We start from the raw sequence: 18,412 nt of genomic DNA, 5'->3' as shown, positions 1-18,412 counted from the left end.
TTAAGCATTGTTACAATTTATTTGTCTTAATTATGGACTATGACTTATCCACTGTAAAACAGCAACATGCAGCATCCCACTGCATGATGCATATGTTGCATTTTCCTCCAGCGACAGGTAAAAGTTCAATCTTGATCTCATCAGATCAGAGCATCTTCTTCCACGTTTCCAATGAGACTTCTAATGAGGCCAGATTTGTGGAAATAAATCTAATTTAATGACATCACTACACCAACAATGGCACTGCTTATAACAAATCCTGCTATAGCTGATACACATCTTAATTTTTTAGTACTATTCTTAAGTGTGTAACTTTTGTCTGGTTTGTCCATTTCAACGTTTCAAAAAAAAGTTTGAGATAGAAAATTGTGCAAAACTAGTTCATTAAGTCCAAATGATTTGAAGTAACCTGGCAAAGTAACCTGCCTTGTTGGTTAAATGTGCTAAATAACATTGACTGTAGGTTTTCCAAAACATTTGGTTTATGTGAGTTTTGTTTGGTAAATATAAACACAATCAGACTTTCCTGCTAGATATAGTTTATAAGCAAAGGAAATAATGAAACAACTAGTAACAGTTGCATTTTAAACCAACTTACAGTGGTACATAACATAAACAATCCTGATCAAATAAAAAAAACAGATCCATGTAGTCTCTTAAAAACCATTTACAATATACTGTACAAGTACATCAATGCTTCTTTCAATATAGGCATGACTAAATCAGCCACCACTATGATTGACTTTTCCTCCCCTATCATGCGCTTTTCAGAATAAAAGCCTTAGGACAGAGGCTTATGTTCTCCCCTTAGACTGCTCCCATGTTATCTTTTTGTCTCAATTATTACATTAAAAAGTCAGATGTTGAGAAATAAGGCGCAGTCTGAAAAAAATGCTTCCAGTGCTATAATCATCTCTTCATGAAGTTATCCAAGGAGGCTGGTGTTCTCTGAATGGAGTGAATATTCCTCTTCACTCTATCTTCCAAAGACGAGCTAGCGGCACTTTCCAGCTTCATGTTACTGTAAAAAAGGGGAAAAAAAAGATCCAATTGAACAAAAAGCACCTATTACTGTATCCAACACAAGGAGCCTCTTCCGCCTGGACTTACTGGATGAAGCCAGCATGCCGGTCGTGCTTGGCGTTTTGTTCCCTCTGCTTATCTTGCTCGTCTTGCCTCTTGTAGCGTTTCACGTTGTTTTCCCTGTCCTCCTCCCGCTGCTTGGCCTGCTCCATCATCTCGCGCCTTTTTCGTTCCAGTTCCTCTGCAGAAAGCTTCCTACGTAAAGCAGAGAATTAGCCTCCCCGTGGGTGCTGATGAAGACAAAACTCAACACAACAGATTAATATTAAACAGCATTGTATGTTTGCCATTTTGACCAGGAAGTCTTACTTTGACACGTGATTCTTCTGTTTTTGGTAAGTTTCCCTCTGTGGGCTGGGATCTCTCGCCTCCACCTTCTTGTAGGAGGAAGCGTAAGAGCGACTGTCCTTGTGGTTCCTGTGGGGAGATCGTGAGCGGCTTCTCTCTCGGCGCCCCGAGTTATTTGACATCACTGAAGCCTGCTGATGTCTGCCACTTGGAAGCTGAGATGAAACAAACACTAGTTACTTGAGTGCAACTCCCTTTCTCATGACAATTTCAAAATTCAGTAGATAAACAACTGTAGTTCCCGTCACACTGCAGTAGAAGAGCCCTCTTTCATGTCAACTATGATTCTTGGATGGGTGGATACAAATTGTAGACAATGAAATAAGGAATTCAGTTTGTTGGCAAATGCTCATTATTCAAACAATCATTAAAAGGTAGAAGCTAGTTAATAGCTGATCTATGTTTAATTTAATAATCTGCACATATAGTAAAGACTAAAACACTTTTTTTCATAAGATGTGGAATAAAACCACACAACTTACATCCCGTCAATTCTCCATAAAAATCAAGCCTTTCATACCCCCTAAAACGCTTTAAGTTTTTATTCAGAAAAAAAAAAATTCTTACTGACCTGGAGACCATATCCTGGATGATGGCGCGAACGTGATTTACCGTCTTTAAATTCTTCCCGTAGGTGTGACCTGAAACAGATCAACAATAATTCATATTATGCAAATGGGTGATTTTTTTATTGTGCAAAAACAGAACTAAATAAAGATTAAAGGTAACAAGATAGTCTGGCTCATCTGAAGAAAATAAGAAAGGAGACAACTTAAAATTTTTGCACAGATGTTGCAGTTTATTATCCTGATAAACACACACCTGTGTTTGTCTCCTTCTTCCTCTGAGCTTGAACTTGAAGTTCTCCTCTTATGCTTCTTTTCCTTTTTCCTTTCCTTGTCTCCTCGTTTCTCCTTCTTTTCCTTCTTCCTCTTCTTTTTCTTGTCTTTTTTGTCAAGATTTTGACGCAACTATATAGAGAAAAGCAAGTAACGACAAACAGATATCAATAATACTATGCGAATTAGTTTGAAGAAGAAATGTTAATGCAAATGTTTTTATGTTTGTGTCAATTTCTGGCTAAAGTAAAATACATTATTAAAATATCACAAAAACCTTTTTTTATGTAAACCAGTAATTACCATCTCCTTTATTTTCTTCATCTTTACTGGATTAGTCAAAACTTCTCTTTTCTTTTCTTCTTCTCGTTTCCTGTGAAAACCACACAATGGATTCATTTCCCATCTAGCTCATATATTTCCAGGAGTTACAGGACTAAGGTGGATTTACTGACCGGATTTGGAACAGAGGGTCTTCCCTGATCTTCGCTGCCAAATCGAGGCCGGAAGCCGGGGTGGCAGGGTTGAATATCGACCCTGGGAGGAGGCCGGTCTCAGCTGAAGGGCCACTCTCTGGCTCCTCATACTGATCTGTGATCTGCTTGTCAATGGGACGCCCCAGCAGGTACTCATCTCTGGACACCTGCCCAGTGGGGCCTTGGTACATCCAGTCAAGCCGATCATCTTTTTTCCTGTTGGGCAAAAATAATAAGGAACCCAATTATTGTATTGCAGTAGACACCAAATAAATGTAGCTGAAGATGTTAGTTTACTTGATGGCTCCCGTTTCCTCTGCATATCTGGTAATTTCTTCTCGGGCTCGCTCTTCCTTCAGCTCCTTCTGGAGCTCCTCTATCTTCTTGCGTTCTGCCTCATATTTCTGCTCAGCTTTCCAAACTCGCTCTATGTTTTTCATAGTCTGGGGATGCCAGCTCTTCTTTAAATTCTGGGAAAAGACGATGTAGAAATATTTACCTTCGGTGCCAGCCAAAAAATTATTCATGCTCAATTCCTACAACTTTCACATAATGCAAACAGAAAGTTCCATCCATTCATCCATTTTCTTGCACCCTTGTCCCTTAGTGAGGTCGGGAGGGTTGCTGGTGCCCATCTCCAGCTAACGTTTCAGGCGAGAGGCGGGGTCACCCTGGACAGGTCGCTAGTCTGTCGCAGGGCAACACAGAAACACACAGGACAAACAACCATGCACACACACACTCACACCTAGGGGCAATTTGGAGAGTCCAATTAACCTAACAGTCATGTTTTTGGACTGTGGGAGGAGCAAACAGAAAGTTGAATATTGAAAATAATGACAATAATCTTATAAGTGTTGGGTGTGGTTGTATTCAGTGGCCCTAAATCAACAACTAAAGCGATACGTCTCTTGGAGTATATCACCATCAGCTTTGTGTCAGTGTATTGATATCAGTTTATATCAGTTTTAAAGTCGTGACACAGTTTCTAAACTGGGTCGGGCTTTGACTGAGCCATTCTAACACAACTAAACAACTCCAATGTGACTCGGTTTGAAGGTTCAGGGTCATTGTCTAAGTATTTGTGGAGTACACGGCCAATTCATGACTGTTGTATTTCTTGGTCTTTATCTTGTCGTTTGTTCACTAATAATGATAATAATTTTACTTCAAAAAGAAATCTGTTAAAGTGACACATTGGAATATCTTGACTACTTAGCTCACTTGTGACCATTAAATGTTAGATTAACAAAGCCAAAGTTAAATTTAATTTCGCAAAACTGAAAAATAGTTCCTGTTAAGTCAAAGCTAATTTTCCGCTTTTCTCGTTACTCTCTATAAGCGGTGTACATTTAAATGGCATATTTTTAATGGAGTTTCTTAATTTATCTATAACGTGAAGCATATTTTAAAATATGTTTAAATAAAACTTACCAGATCTCCGCCCCCCATCTTGGATTCTCGTTTGGGTTTTTAATCTAATAAGAAAACAAGACGGACAAAAGGAGTCCCTTAAAAAGAAAACGTAAAACAACGAAATCCTAAACGACAGCTAGAAAATGGAGTCAGTCAAGCTCCTCATTTCCTGTTTTGAATGAATAGTTCCGGTTACAAACATGGCGCAACAATTTATTCCCCTTGAACGCAACAGTCAGAGAAAATTCGTTCCTACTTTTTCTCGTAAGGTCATTAAAGTCACGAATGGACTAATAATAATAATAATAATAATAATAATAATAATAATAATAATAATAATAATAATAATAATAATAAAATACGTTTCAAATGTCAAGATGTTAAATATGTGAAAGTCACAATTTACTGGGCAATAAGTAGGACTAAATAAAAGTAGGACAATGGTTTCGTTGTAATAGCTTTAATTGTAGTTGACAGGCAATTTAAAGAGTACAAAACTTGTCCAACATAATATCAAAATCATTCAGTTTTGTTAGAGCTTCAGTTTCTGGAATCTCAGCACTGTGTTGTGTCATCTTATTGCTCCTTCTAGCAGACACACCTTATTAACCATTTACTTTTTCAAAAGGAAATTTTTTTTTACCATCTTTCCAGAAGTGCAACTGTGATTTTTGAGGTTGGATGAGAACGCAATGCTTGCTGTCTTCACTCAAATTTACTCCAAATGTGTTTCATCAGTTTGAGGTAAATGTGCAGGTCAGTCAACTTTTGTCACAAAAGATACTTCCATGAAAATATGGCCAATTGGCTGCTGCTTTGTGCACTGGTGCAAAATCCTATTAGAACAGGAGGCACCTCCAAACTTTGGTAAAATTGTCCACCACATTGTGGCAAGCTGAAGCATTAAGACTTATTTTGTCTTGAACTGAGCCAAGTCCAACTTTATTACTGTTTCACAATGTATTCACTTCAAGTCGTCGAGAGTCGTCCTTTAAACTTCCAGTCCGAGTGGCATGATTCGTCACTGCAGAGAACATGTCTCGTTTGCTCTGGAGTCCTGTAGCTGTGTGATTTACACCACTTCATCTGACACTTGGCATTAGTCTTGGTGATGTAAGCCTTAAGCACAGCAGCTTAGCTAAGGAAAGCCACTCCATTAAGCTCTCCACGCACAGTTCTCAAGTTAATCTGAAAGCCACATGAAATTTTGAAAAAAAAAAATTACGACTTCTGTGCAATCTGCACTATGTTTTGTCATACGTGATGTTATGCAGTCTACAACTTTGTAGCAAATAAGTTGGTGTTCCCAGTCACTTTCACTCTGTTATATTACCTCTAACAGTTCAGTAGACTATTTAACTGTGAGCAAATTTCAGGACTAGCTGTTTTGCAGATGAGGCATCTTCACATGGTACCATGGAGGAATTTATGGAACTCCTTAAAGTGGCCCATTCTTTCAATAAGGTTTGTAGAAGTAAGCAGCATGCCCAGCCGCTGGATTTCATGCACATGTGAACCTGGAAGTCATTGAAACACCTGAATTCAATGACTGAGATGGGCGGTAGAGAAACTCTCTGCAATATAGTGCATGTTATATTTTTTGTTTCAATGAAATCTTCATAAATCAAACGTACTACATTCTACAGGGTGTTAATTTTCTTGTTCTAACAGTTTTTGTATTTTAGAAAAATAAACCCCCAAAAATAAAATACTCAGCGTACAAATTGATCAAAGTTTTGTTTTTGAGCCAGACATGTTCATTCTAAAAAAAAAAACCTAAAAGTTGGATATGATCCAGCATAATATGTTTTTTTGAGTAATCCCGCAAGTGAACTGGCCTGAAAACAAAGCAATAAAATCTGAAAACATCCACTTACCCCAAGCACTGAATTAAACAAATGTAGATTGACTTTGTTTTCCAACACTGTTACAAGCATTCTATCTATGAATAAAATACACACAGACTTAGGGCATTTCTTTATCAGATTTATTAATGAGGGACAATAATCGATTAACTACAAATTATTATGGTATTTAAATTATTCTATTACAGTCTCCAAAAAACGTTACATCAACTACAGCAACTAGAAAATGTCTATAAAATAAAATAAGTCTATCTATAAAAACATCAACAACTTATAACATTAATACTAGTCAATGAACAATAATTGACTAATGTTTAAGCCCTTTTTTTCTAATGTATCTTCTATACATAAATACAACTGTGAGTCTCTGATCATCAAAAGCTCCCTAAAATGTAGAAATCTGCCTGTAATTTGTGATGGATTGCATACATCCTATAAAGCTACACCACTACTGATCATATAACATTGATATTTAAAACAATCTAACCAAATATAAGTAACCTAATTGTTACACTCCTGAAAAAGAAAAGTCATCCGGTATTCTAGCTTTTCTTTACATTTTTAGGAATGCGTATGAAAATCACTGACCTGTAGGGGGCAGCAGAATTGTAAAAAAATTATATGTAAAAAAAAACATTTTCTTTTACAATTTGTTAATAAATATCTGTGGGGCTCTAACAGACATAATGTCATTCTAACTCATTTGGAGATATATTTAATTCCAAAAAGGGCTTCATTCCAGCATCATGCATTTTCTTTTAAATCTCCAAACTAAGTCCTCTGCTCAGTTTTATGAGTAGTGCTAAATAACGGGGCTGCCAATGGTGCAAGGCAATAATTATATATTTTTTTATATAAATATTTGAATATCTGTTACTGCACATATGGATAAATCGAGCAGGGGGGTGAGGGGGCTTTAAACCAGTAAATCAGAGACAAAATAGACTGGTAGATGTCGAGGCAAAGTGCAGAGGACATAGGTGATAGCACTCAACAACTGTTACCTCTTTCACATTACACACAACCATTTGATCTATTGTTAGGAAGACAAAATTGTCAAGTGCAGCTCAGAGTCTTGTGCTTCTTCGTGTTGGACGCGTCTTTCAGTACCTGCCGCCTGCGGTGTCAACAGGATGGAGCGGCTGGCTTGTTTTTGCGCTCTGCCTCCAGATGTGTCTGCTGTCCCTGAGCATGTCACAACAGAAACCTAGATTCATCAAACCAGACGGCATCTTTCTGTCCATGTCTTGGTTTGTTGTGGGTTTGTGGGTCTCGACTTCTTCACGTCGTTGGAGTGGCTCTTTTGTTTTTGGTTTGTTTCATCTCGAGCACCTGTTCACATTTTCCTGTTCTCAAGTCTTTTAGCACCATTCTTTAGGTGAAAAAGGAAAACAGTTTTTGGTCAATTCTAGCTGTTATAGTGCATGAAATTCCCAAATTGTTATACATACAGTGCCTTGCGAAGATATTCATAACGTTTCTGCATTTTGTGCAGTTCATTACTACCAATGAACTTTAATGTATTTTAGTGTGATTTAAAGTGATAAATCAATCCAAAGCATAGTTTTGGAAGGTAAAGAAAGAGGCCTGGAAATATCTTCATGTAGTAAAATCTGAAAGTGCAGACTGCAGTCCTGCCCCTCTAATCCGATACCGCTAAGTAAATTCAAGTCTTAATAACTACTTTTGTAATCCTACGAGTAGACAGAGTCTATCTGTTTCCAATTTAACCTGAGAATAACTCCAACTGTCATTTTAAGGCCTCAGAGGTTTGCTAGAGAGCAACAGCATGAACAAACAGCATCATGAAGACCAAGGAACACAGCAGAAAGGTCAGGATGCAATGGTGGAGAGGTTTAGAGCAAGGTTAGGTTATAGCACAGTAGACAGTAATGCTCAGTGGTACAGATGAGAGACCCAGGAGGAGTTGTACGTGTCTACAGCTCAGACCGGGGATTCCTGTCTGAGAGGTGGAAAGAAACATGGCTCAGGAAGTATATTCATACCACAAGTGACGTAGGAAACACAGCAAACAAAATGAAACACTTTACCTGGACTCACAACATGTGTGCAACTAAGACTCTGCATCAACCTTAACCAACCATCCCCACAGTAAAACATGGTGGTGGCAGCATCAAGCTGTCGGAAAGCTTTTCTTCAACAAGGACAGGTATACTGGTTGGAAGAAGCAAAAGACTTGAGACGGGAATGGAGATTCACCTTCCAACAGAACTACTGCTCTGAACATGCAACCATAGTGCCAATGGCTTAGGTTTAGTTCAAAGAACAAACGTGCTAGAATGGCCCAGTCAAAGTACAGGCCTAAATCCTATTTGAAGATCTAGAAAAATTCTGTTCACCCCATCTCACCTGAGTTTTAGGCCTTATATGCGAAACAGAATAAACGCAGAATAAAAGTTTCTGTCTTCGGATATGCAAAGGTGGTGGAGACTTCCTCCACAAAACCTACAGCTCTGACTGCACAGAAATACGCATCTACAAAGTGTTGACTTACAAGGACTGAATACAACCAGATGTCACACTAATGAGATTACTGTTAATTATAAAATGTTAAAAAAAACATTTAACAGTTTCTTTCTAGTTCCCAAGTAGAAAGAAACTTAATTCTCCTGTAGTTCTGTCAAATAAAATTCAATAAATTGAATGTGGCTGAAAAGAAACAAAACATGGACGTTCAATATTTATGAATGTTCTTGCAAGGCACTGTATATTATATTATATTATATTATATTATATTATATTATATTATATTATATTATATTATATTATATTATATTATATTATATTATATTATATTATATTATATTATCACAATAAAACAAAAAAACGGCTCTCGATCTGTGTGCTCTCAACAGAAAAGAAACCGTTTTGTCTCCTGGTACAGTGGGCTGCACTCATGTAGTCAGAATATTAAATACAAAAAAAAAATATTATCATTGTCTCCTTTTTAAAAAGTTGGAAGCAGACCTGCTCCTCACTTTCAGTAACACGTTCAACAAGTTTCACGTAAACATCTGTTTTCAGTCGGACTCATGTCCGTCCTCTGGTCTGCTGGTGGGTCAAGCAGCACGCTGCGCCTCCGGCTCTTCTTTGATTCCTTTTAAAATCTACAGAGGAGCGTTTTAGCTGCACAATGCATGCAACCCCGTGTTTCCTGTGTGCTGCAGCATCCCTTCTATCTCTACCACAGGAGTTGCATACGTTTGTTCCATCCAGCTTTCATCGGTAATAGTGTGTCAAAGCCATTCTTCTACTCTCTATTCTATTGTAAAACTATTCTCCCTCTGTGACAGAGAGGACCGAACCCTCTTACTACCAAACATCTCCTCGAAGTGATAAAATTAGCCAGACTGCCCTGTCACATTTGAAACCGAAGGGTCTATCTCACATTTGAGCTTCAGCTGAGGCTCTGTGCTGTCAGACGACGACTGTGGAGGTGTGGGTGCATCGAAACCCTTCCCATCCCCATTTACTCTCTCCTCCCCGTGCCCCGGCGGGGATTCGTGGGTGCGCATGTGCTTGGCCAGGTGATCGTTACGCATGAACACTCTTGGGCACAAAGCGCAGCTAAACTTCTTGGCACCGGTGTGTGTCTGCAGGTGGCGCTGCAGTTCATCAGAGCGCGTGAACCTCTTTCCGCAGAAGAGCCAGTTGCAGACGAAGGGCCGGTCGCCGCTATGCCAGCGCAGGTGAGCCTTCAAGTGGGAGGTCTTAGCGTAGGCTTTGCCACATCCGGGGATGTGGCAGTTGTGCATGTGCTTCGTCCTGCTGTCGTCGGCGCTCTGGCCCATCTGCTCGGCGTGGATGCAGTTGGGGCACCGGCACATGGTCTGCCCGGCGCCCCGAGAGGATGAACGTCGCTGGGGCTTGGGCCGAGCTGACACAGAGGTCTCCTGCGGTTCCTCCAAGGAGAAGGTTTCCTGCTGCAGCATTTCCGGTCCCAGTGGTTCCATCTTGAAGCCGTCCAGTGGGAAGAGGTGGGGCGAGTGTGAGGTGGGGGTGTGCTGAGCCGGGGGCATGGTGCACAGCTGTGGGTCGGAGCCATACGGGCCTAAAGAGTTCTGCAATCCCATGGAGCTGCCAGTGCTCACTGAGGGCACGCCAACACTTTGCCCAGTCTGCAGGTCTATCCAGCTGCCGGCTTGCACATCGCGGTGGAGGTCCCACCAGGACGGGATGTTCATTTCTTCAGAGCTGCCACTAGATGGTGCTGTCCTTAACCAGGGCTCATAAGGGTGGGCCATGAATGCCGGTGGTGCAGGTGTAAGATTCAGGATTAAGTCAGCCCCTTGAGGAGTTGATCAGTGTCTTTTCAGGCAGCACTGAGAAGAAAACCTACAGAGACAAAAACAAAAAACAAAAAAAACATCTTTAAACCAGTCTTTCATTCGCCTATTTTAGTCTCTCAACCTTTGGGAACCAAAAGTTTCAAAACTAAATTCGCAGACCCCTGTTTGCAGCACTTAAATTCTAAACTTTGAGGACACCTCCCCCGGTTACCATAGATACCGCAGTTCTCACGCTGCGTGGCCGTGGAAACAGACGAGAGGGGGAGACAGACGTGTCCAGGCAAAGGCCTGCCACATGCATCCGCTGCCAGGTACTTCCCATGAAGGACCGTCAAAGACAAGCGCAAAGAAAACAACATCGCTGGCTCGGCACGGAGGCAGAGGCAGCAGCAGGGGGAAAAAAAAAAAAAATCAGCAGAAATGAAGGGAGGGGGTGAGGGGGAGTGTTGACAAGAGAACAGTTTGGTAGAGGAAGAAGTTGCAGGGAGGTATGGCTGCAGGCCAAAGCCTATTTGTACATCCCTGAGGCTTGTGGAGATAAAAACCTAGTAGACAGAAGAAGCATTTTATACATTTGTATATGTATGTGCGTGTGCGTGTGTGTTTGTAGGTGTGTGTGTGTGTGAATCACACATGATTTACAACAACAGCCCTCTGGGCAAATTACGGAAGACGACGTGTAAGGCGTCCTCCCTCTGACACACTGGCGGCGAAGGAAGCATCAACAGCTGCGAACTAACAACATTCAGTAGCTGGAGAATAGCAGCCCAACAATAACACGAGAACAATTACTTTATGTGTATAATTATGGGCACATGCTCTGAATTCACATCCTGTCCCCAACAAGCCTCAGGAATTTTCATCTGCGCACACTTCGGCGGCGTCATCGGCAGTCAGGTGATGCGTACCAGAGGAGGTGCCCATCCGTTTTCCACAGGTGACACAATGCTTGTTAAAGTTGGACATGTTTGTGTAGGTGAATGAGAAGGAGCCAACAGGACATAAAACCAAACAGGTTCCAGCACAAAACCATCATGTTGACTTCCAGTACTCTAATCACGAACGTCTGCAATTATCTTTACAGCAGGAAACAATGCAGTAGTCTGGTGTCTGACTGGAGATCACTTGGTGTGATGCATATCTGAAATGTCACACTGTAAAAAAACAAGAGGTCACCCAACAAGCTGCCTGTAAAGCAAAGAGGATCAAAGCTAAGTTAAAGCCACTCAGAGCTACTTTCTACACTCTGAACGAAATCGTAAAACAATTAGTTTGGAATCTCTCTAATGACAAGGTCTGCTGTTAAAGGTCAAGGTGACTTATTTCAAGCCAACATGCAGCCAGAGTTTTAACTCTATAATTTGTTTGAAGATGCTCAGATCTACACGGTCCTCCTCTCCGCCTGTAAACAAGCGAAGGTATCTTCCTTCATCCAGTGAAAGGCTGGGAGAGCCCCCTGGTTCCTGAGGGAAACAGCTGGCATACGGTGGGCCCCAGGGGAGTGAGAGAGCTGCACAAAATTCTCTGGTCATAAAACCTGCCCGACCAAGACTCAGCACAGACGCCATTTTACAAGTCTGCCATCGAACGGAGGCCCAACATGAGGGGGAGGAACGCTGAAGAGCAAGTTGCACACTGGTGATTCTTTCTTAATGTGTGCTTCCAACTATGACTTACATGTTAACAAAGTCCAGTCGTTAACAAAAGCCTTTATACACTCGGAGGCAATCATCACGAGGTTTTGATGCGCAACTAGTTAATGATTTGCAAACAGGAACCTGTTGGTTAAATCTAAAACCCAAATCCTGGTCTACTGCTGCTGCAGGACCAAATATTTGGTGTAAAACTGTGGTCCAGTATGTTGGCTTAAAGAAGAAACAGGAAGGAGAGTCGTTATTCTCTACAGACCGCCATTTTGAATTACACTACTACCAGATCAGTCGTCACCAAACCTCTTCCACAGGAAGAAATAAGAATGCTGCTGAATGGTAATTTTAATGTCAGGGTGTTGTGTGCTAGAGAAGAGGTTTGTTCAGATACATAATAAAAATGAATCCCCTTTTACCTGCTAAATAGATAGTAAAGCTAATGCGGGATATATTCAGCATTTACATTTGAGTAGTTACACAGTAAGCCAAGACAGGTATTAATTCATGTATTATCTGAGAGTTGATGGTACAAAATCAACTCTCTAAAGCTAAAGCTAAAGCTTAAAGCTAAAAATAATTAATGATATTAGATATTACAGATATCAGAAAGATCACAGATATTAGTAATCCAGATCATTTTTTTCCCCATCTCACTCTATTGGTCTCTTTAGCCTGTTTTTAGAGGTTTAAAACCTGACACTTTATTATGAATAAAACCTATTCATACTGTTACAAATGAATCCAGGGCCGGATTGCTCAATGTTGCCAAAAAAAAATGGCAACTCTTAAAATTTTTGGCGACGCGTTTTAAGAGTACTTTGAAACAATCATGACACCATTTGGATTGCAACTGTAGTAATAAATGTTCTGTTCGCCTGATGTAAGCGTTACTCTGAACACTAAATCATCTGGGTTTTCTCCATCCACATGCTGGATTCATCCCGCTGGTGAAGAAGTTGGCTGGTTTAAGGGCAAACACTGTGTGAAAAATTGTGTGCAAGTTTATCTGGATTCAGAGGAGACGGGACAAAGTGTCATCATTCTCTACAGACCGCCATTTTGAACCAAACAATGACCTGATCAGGCTCTACTGACCTTTTCTAACAGGATGAAATAAGAATTAATAATGATGCTGTATAATAATGTTCATGTTAGTAGCAAATATGTTTGTTAACCTAAAGTCATTTAGTAATCTTCACTTTTGAAGTGCTAAGTAGGTAGGACAAGCTAGTGCTAGCCATGTTCAACATTTTGACTAAATTGCTCATATAAATAAAAAATATTTCATACAATGTTTTAGATTTTAGTACATAAATGAAAACAACCAAAAATAATGAATTATTTGGTTTATTTTGTTCAACCCACTTGATAACTTTAGAAATTCATAGTTTTAGCTTATTTTTTAAACTACTTCTGTGTGGAGGATCAAACCTTAAACCCAATCCTTTAGCTGTAATCCTAATTAAACTATTGTTAACCTGACGTACATTGAACTGCATGCGCAGACACTGCTGGGCTACTCCTTTATCCCATAATAGTAAGTTTACGCTGTCGGAATAAAAAGTTGGGTCGTTTTAAGCAAAAAGATTGTAAAATTAAGCTGGTATATTAATCTTAATATCAGTGGGTTGTGTTAATTATTTTATTTGAAATCATTAACATGATTTAAAATAAATCATGTTATTTGTTCACTTAAGCTAATATTAGCCTTATACTCGTAAAGTTGTTAACACAACTGTGTGCTTAGTGTGTTCATCATTTATCCTTTGATCAAGGAATAATAAGATCAATGAACAGTTTCAGAAATCTATATTCTGAGCATTTTTACTGCAGAACTGAAATAAACATAAAAATAATTAATTCTAACCCAAATATTATTCATTTAGCAATCCAGTTTGAGGGGTCTTTTTAATAACTCATTTGTCCCGATGTTGCACATTTCTGACTTAAAATAATCCAGGGCTGCACTGATCTATTTTGACCAGAACTCTGGGTTCACAAAAACGCCCCAATTTGGTTTATTTTTAAGTCCAAGAAGTTTTTACTACATGAAGACCTTTTCCTGTTGAACCCACAGGTCAAATTTTATTATCTGTCTCATCACATCCCATCTGTTGACCCCTGACTGTCTGTGGGAACTCGTTTGGGTCAACTGGTTTTTCAGGCTGTTTGTTTTAACCTGCCTAAATGTACAAGATGGATGGAGTGGAGCCGGAGCTCGGCAGGGGCCACTTCAGACGAGTCTGTAATGACAAACTTCAAACAGTTTTCTGACTAAATCAAACGCTTCAGACCTCAGCGCAGCAGCTACGTTCGAGGAAAGCGCTCTGGTAACATGTTAAAACAAAACACTAACTCCTGCTGGAATGACCAAGGTTGACTTGAAAAACCTGGTAGGTCGTAAAAAAAAAAAAGTTTTTGTACACCTGAGCAGCGGATTAAGTTGGTGACATGCAGACGCAGACATGCATGTAGTTCTAAGCTGTGCTAATCTATTCTGCTCTCTCTTAAGTGTATGATTAATTGCAGAAAAACTTCAGATATGAATGGCAGCTTAACATCCTGAATGATTTATGGGATTCCCAAGCACGGGTTTACACCCTAAAAACATTAAAAGGAAAACTCGGCTTCTTCTTTGTTTACTATATTTTAAAAAGCAGAATGCGTGACAGAACATTTTAGGAACATTTTTATATCTTTTCATTTTGTCTGGGCAGCCAAACAGCAACTGAGCGTTAATTTACAAGAGTCAACAGTCATTGACCTGAATTTTCTCTTATTCTGCTGCTCTTGTTTTTTAACACTAAAAACTTTACTGTGTGATCTTTAGATCTGTTGCTGCCGTTACACCTGAATTTCCTCTTTAACTCATAATATGGGTTGTGTCTATGCTATTCTATAGTTTGTAACACTATTATTAAACAGAAAATGATTAATTAACATCTGTTAAGTCTTAAATGACAAAGAAATGAAGAACTGACAGAGTAAAGCAAAGCATTTTCTCCTCCTCAGGATGGAGACAGGTATATTGGTAGATCAGGTAATTTGGGACAGCACAGCTAAACAGACATTTCATCTTCACATTGACATTTATGTGGCAAAGATAAAGGTATCAATACTTAGTATCACCAAAATCACATAATTTTCAAGGAGTGAAACCACTTTTTAATTCTCAATAATCAAATACATGAATCCAAACTTTACGTGAAATTGTAAACATCAAAGCACACAAAGTGGAAATTAATGATGAACATTTACTTAAACTTTGTTTTCTTTAATATAATTGTTGTATTTTATGTGTGCATATCTAAATATATAGCAATTTATGGATATGACATTTTTTGTTAAACATTAAGAAAAATGTGTAGATATATTTCAATGAGCAATTCTTCAATAATATATTTTTCAGTAATGCCGTAATTTGAGGACTTGACATGCAGTTTTTTGATTTTTGACACTTTAAGTACATTATTTTATTGTCTATGCCAGCTTATCCCTACAGGGTGGTGGGGGAGCTCATTGGGCAAGACGCGAGGTACGGTATTTAACTACAAATAATATGAAAGTTCTGCAGATAACTATGTTTTTTTTTCTTTTTCTTTTTGATGGAGATTAACTATGCTGGCCTTAATGAACAAATACAACTACAGTGTACTTGATCAAGAGAGTTTGCACCTACAAGCTGAATTCATATAAAACAAAACAGATCCATGAGTCCAGACTGATGTAAAAATACAAGATATGAGGGATTATTTGAACAACAAGCAGCTTATTTTAACTTTTATGAAGGATTTAAATGTGTTTCTTTTTACTGTCTTTTTACTCTTTAGTCTCACAAATATTTTGTCAGCTAATGGATTTCACATTTTGGACGGAAAAGAGACAATGCAAACTTGAATTTAGTTGTAGAGCAAACAACAAGGTAGGACCACTAGAAAGACATGCGTTCAGTTTCACCCATGTTGTTAATGTCTCATGCATTCACTGCATTTTAGCTTCGTTTAATGTGCTACTTTTAACCCTGCCCCTGTTTTCACAGTTTCATTCAGTTTAATACAGATCAATAGAAATTTTATTGATTTTATTTTGCATTTGTAGGTTATTTTTCATCCTATTATTATTATTATTATTACTATGCATTATTATTTGAAGGCAGTTTGTATTCACTTATTATTCGACCCAGGATATTTTTTTATTAATGTATACAAAATGTTATTAATGTATACAGCTTTTGTATTTAAAAATTTTATTTAAAGTGCCACTGAAACTTTTGAAAGCCAAATTGTGTTTCTTGCTTTCATACAGAACTATAACCTCGAGTTAGATTTGCTTTCCTCAAATATTAATAGTTTATGGAGGCCTTTTTTAAAAAGAGAACTTTAGCTCGTGCACTTAAAACGTCAATCAATCGTTTTTCATGGATTCAATTCAGTAAAAGTTTTATGACGTTGCTTAAAGTTATAATCTGATTTATTTATATTTTTTTTTAACAAGAAAAAAAAAACACCTTTCTGTATGAACTGAGGCGTGTAGAGACTCTTTAAAGGCAGATTGCTGCTGCTGCTGCTGCTGCAGGTTATATTCCTGGCTAACCAAAAGGTTGCAGTGAAAGCACAACATATTAATCAGAAAACCCTACGCTGAGTTACCTGTGCGTCCTCGGAGCTGCGGCTGCGTTCCTTCGGATATAAACCTGCTTGAGATCAGCTCTGCTCGTCAAGAAGAAGTGCGCACACGAAGGTAAAATCCTCAACATATTTCATGTGACGGTCCAGGTGAAGCGGCTCGGCGCGCAGGTAAGCAGCACTCTGAGACTCCCTAACTTTATGATAGGCTCCGGGACTTCAGCCCCGGCAGGCTCCGCCCCCTCGCAGCTGCAGCGAGCGTGGCTCCGCTTTGAAGATGAAGCCCCTCTTCGGCTGGAGGTGAGGAAACGGGTTGCTGTGGGAAGACGCGGGGTAAAAATCGTTCACCTCGAGCAATTCACAGACCATATGAGTGCTTTTCATACCTCGTCTGCATATTGTTAATTCGTGTCTTTTTTAAATTAATTAATTCATCAGGACAATCAGCTGTTGCTGCCTGGGTCAACAAACCAACAACACTGAGGGCAACCAGAGAAGTTTACCAGTTTTCTTTGATTTTTTTTTTTATCCCACAAAGGGCCTAACATAGGACCCCACTTTAAATTAGAAAAAATATTATCTATAAAGAGAGCATGGCTGTCAGATGTTTTAAACAAAAGTGGCCCAAAACAGAAGCAAACTGAGCCCCCAATTACGGAGGACTTCAAACATGGCATTTATGTTCATACAATATGAACATAAATGCTAACATGACCTCAACAGTCTATGAATATCAACTTTAAAATGATAAAAAGCCTAAAGAAATCTAATGAGGGTTTTAAAAACTGACAGTACAATGTTTACCTTGCAAGAAAAAAATCTATGCTGCTGGAGCCACACTTTATGCAGGCGTTGACTTCTAACCAATCAATTCATAAATGTAAATTTTTTGTGTATTCATGTAAGCAATACTAATTAGATTTAAATGCTGTACTTTAAAGAACACTGCTACACAGAAAAAAATAACCCCGTCTTTCAAAATTTAGTTCCAGTTCTTTATGTCATAAATTATGCCAAGTGAAAAATTAAGATGTTCAAACATATCGTATAAATAAATCAATTGGTTATAGTTTCAGTGAAACACCTCTCCCCTGTCTCTTCTCCCAGATTTAATCTCATTAAATCAGTGATACTCACAGCACTGTAAAACCTTTTTCTATGGAACATGTAGCTAATATTTTAAGATACAAACTGCAGAGAAAATACACAAAACGTTCCGCCCCAAAAAACTGTTTTTCTCCAAGGCCCTTTGAAATGCACTTGTCGGACATTTCTGATTTAGCCACAACCACATATGATCCAGAAACCTCTAAAGTGTAAATGTTTTTATGTTGTATACATGTGTTAGTCTTGTCAGTGCATGTCAAGGTTTTTGAATGTGAAACCAGCTTTAGTCAAGTGATAAGATTTTATCTACAATGACAGATTGATGACATTTTTGGTCTCTGTCTAAATGTGAAGGGAATATATTATTAGTTTTTATCATTGGTTTTCTAACGTGTCTCGTGCTAAAATCCGTTGCTGACTGGTGGATCAGGACCTTGTGACGTCTCCTCCCCTGGAAGCTGCTGACTCCTGAGGACATGGAGCTTTGACGCAAGAACATGTCCACATTAACAAGGATACCTGGCAAAATTTACATTGTCTGCTTCTCCTGTCAACAAACAAATAGGGATTTTACAAGAAAAGCAGTCTTCCAGAGTGAAGATTTTTTTTAAATTATTGTAGCATACATGTAAATCCTTATGACATAAATTTCCAAATCCCACTTTTTTTTTAAAACTGGGAACTGGAACACGGT

At 38.9% G+C, this 18,412-nt stretch overlaps 2 protein-coding genes across 2 annotated transcripts; both read right to left on the bottom strand.

Annotated features, from left to right (window-relative positions):
* Window positions 1–522: 522 nt before the first annotated feature.
* On the bottom strand, window positions 523–4,346 carry cwc25 (CWC25 spliceosome associated protein). The gene is made up of 9 exons (XM_008406661.3): window positions 4,181–4,346; window positions 3,044–3,216; window positions 2,726–2,962; window positions 2,574–2,643; window positions 2,254–2,402; window positions 2,003–2,072; window positions 1,393–1,586; window positions 1,111–1,278; window positions 523–1,021 (listed from the first exon to the last, which is right to left on the bottom strand). The coding sequence occupies exons 1-9, from the start codon at window positions 4,196–4,198 to the stop codon at window positions 910–912; spliced, it is 1,191 nt and encodes a 396-aa protein (XP_008404883.1). The 5' UTR covers window positions 4,199–4,346; the 3' UTR covers window positions 523–909.
* A 1,782-nt stretch (window positions 4,347–6,128) lies between these two features.
* sp6 (Sp6 transcription factor) lies at window positions 6,129–17,541 on the bottom strand. Its single transcript, XM_008406673.3, has 2 exons — window positions 16,636–17,541; window positions 6,129–10,383 (listed from the first exon to the last, which is right to left on the bottom strand). Exon 2 carries the CDS (start codon window positions 10,290–10,292, stop codon window positions 9,390–9,392), a length of 903 nt encoding a protein of 300 aa, XP_008404895.1. The 5' UTR covers window positions 10,293–10,383; window positions 16,636–17,541; the 3' UTR covers window positions 6,129–9,389.
* Between the last annotated feature and the right edge of the window lie 871 nt (window positions 17,542–18,412).

Source organism: Poecilia reticulata, chromosome 1 (assembly GCF_904066995.2).
Source record: "Poecilia reticulata chromosome 1, P_reticulata-male-v2, whole genome shotgun sequence".
Classification (NCBI taxonomy): Eukaryota; Metazoa; Chordata; class Actinopteri; order Cyprinodontiformes; family Poeciliidae; genus Poecilia; species Poecilia reticulata.
This window is presented reverse-complemented; position numbering and strand designations above follow the sequence as displayed.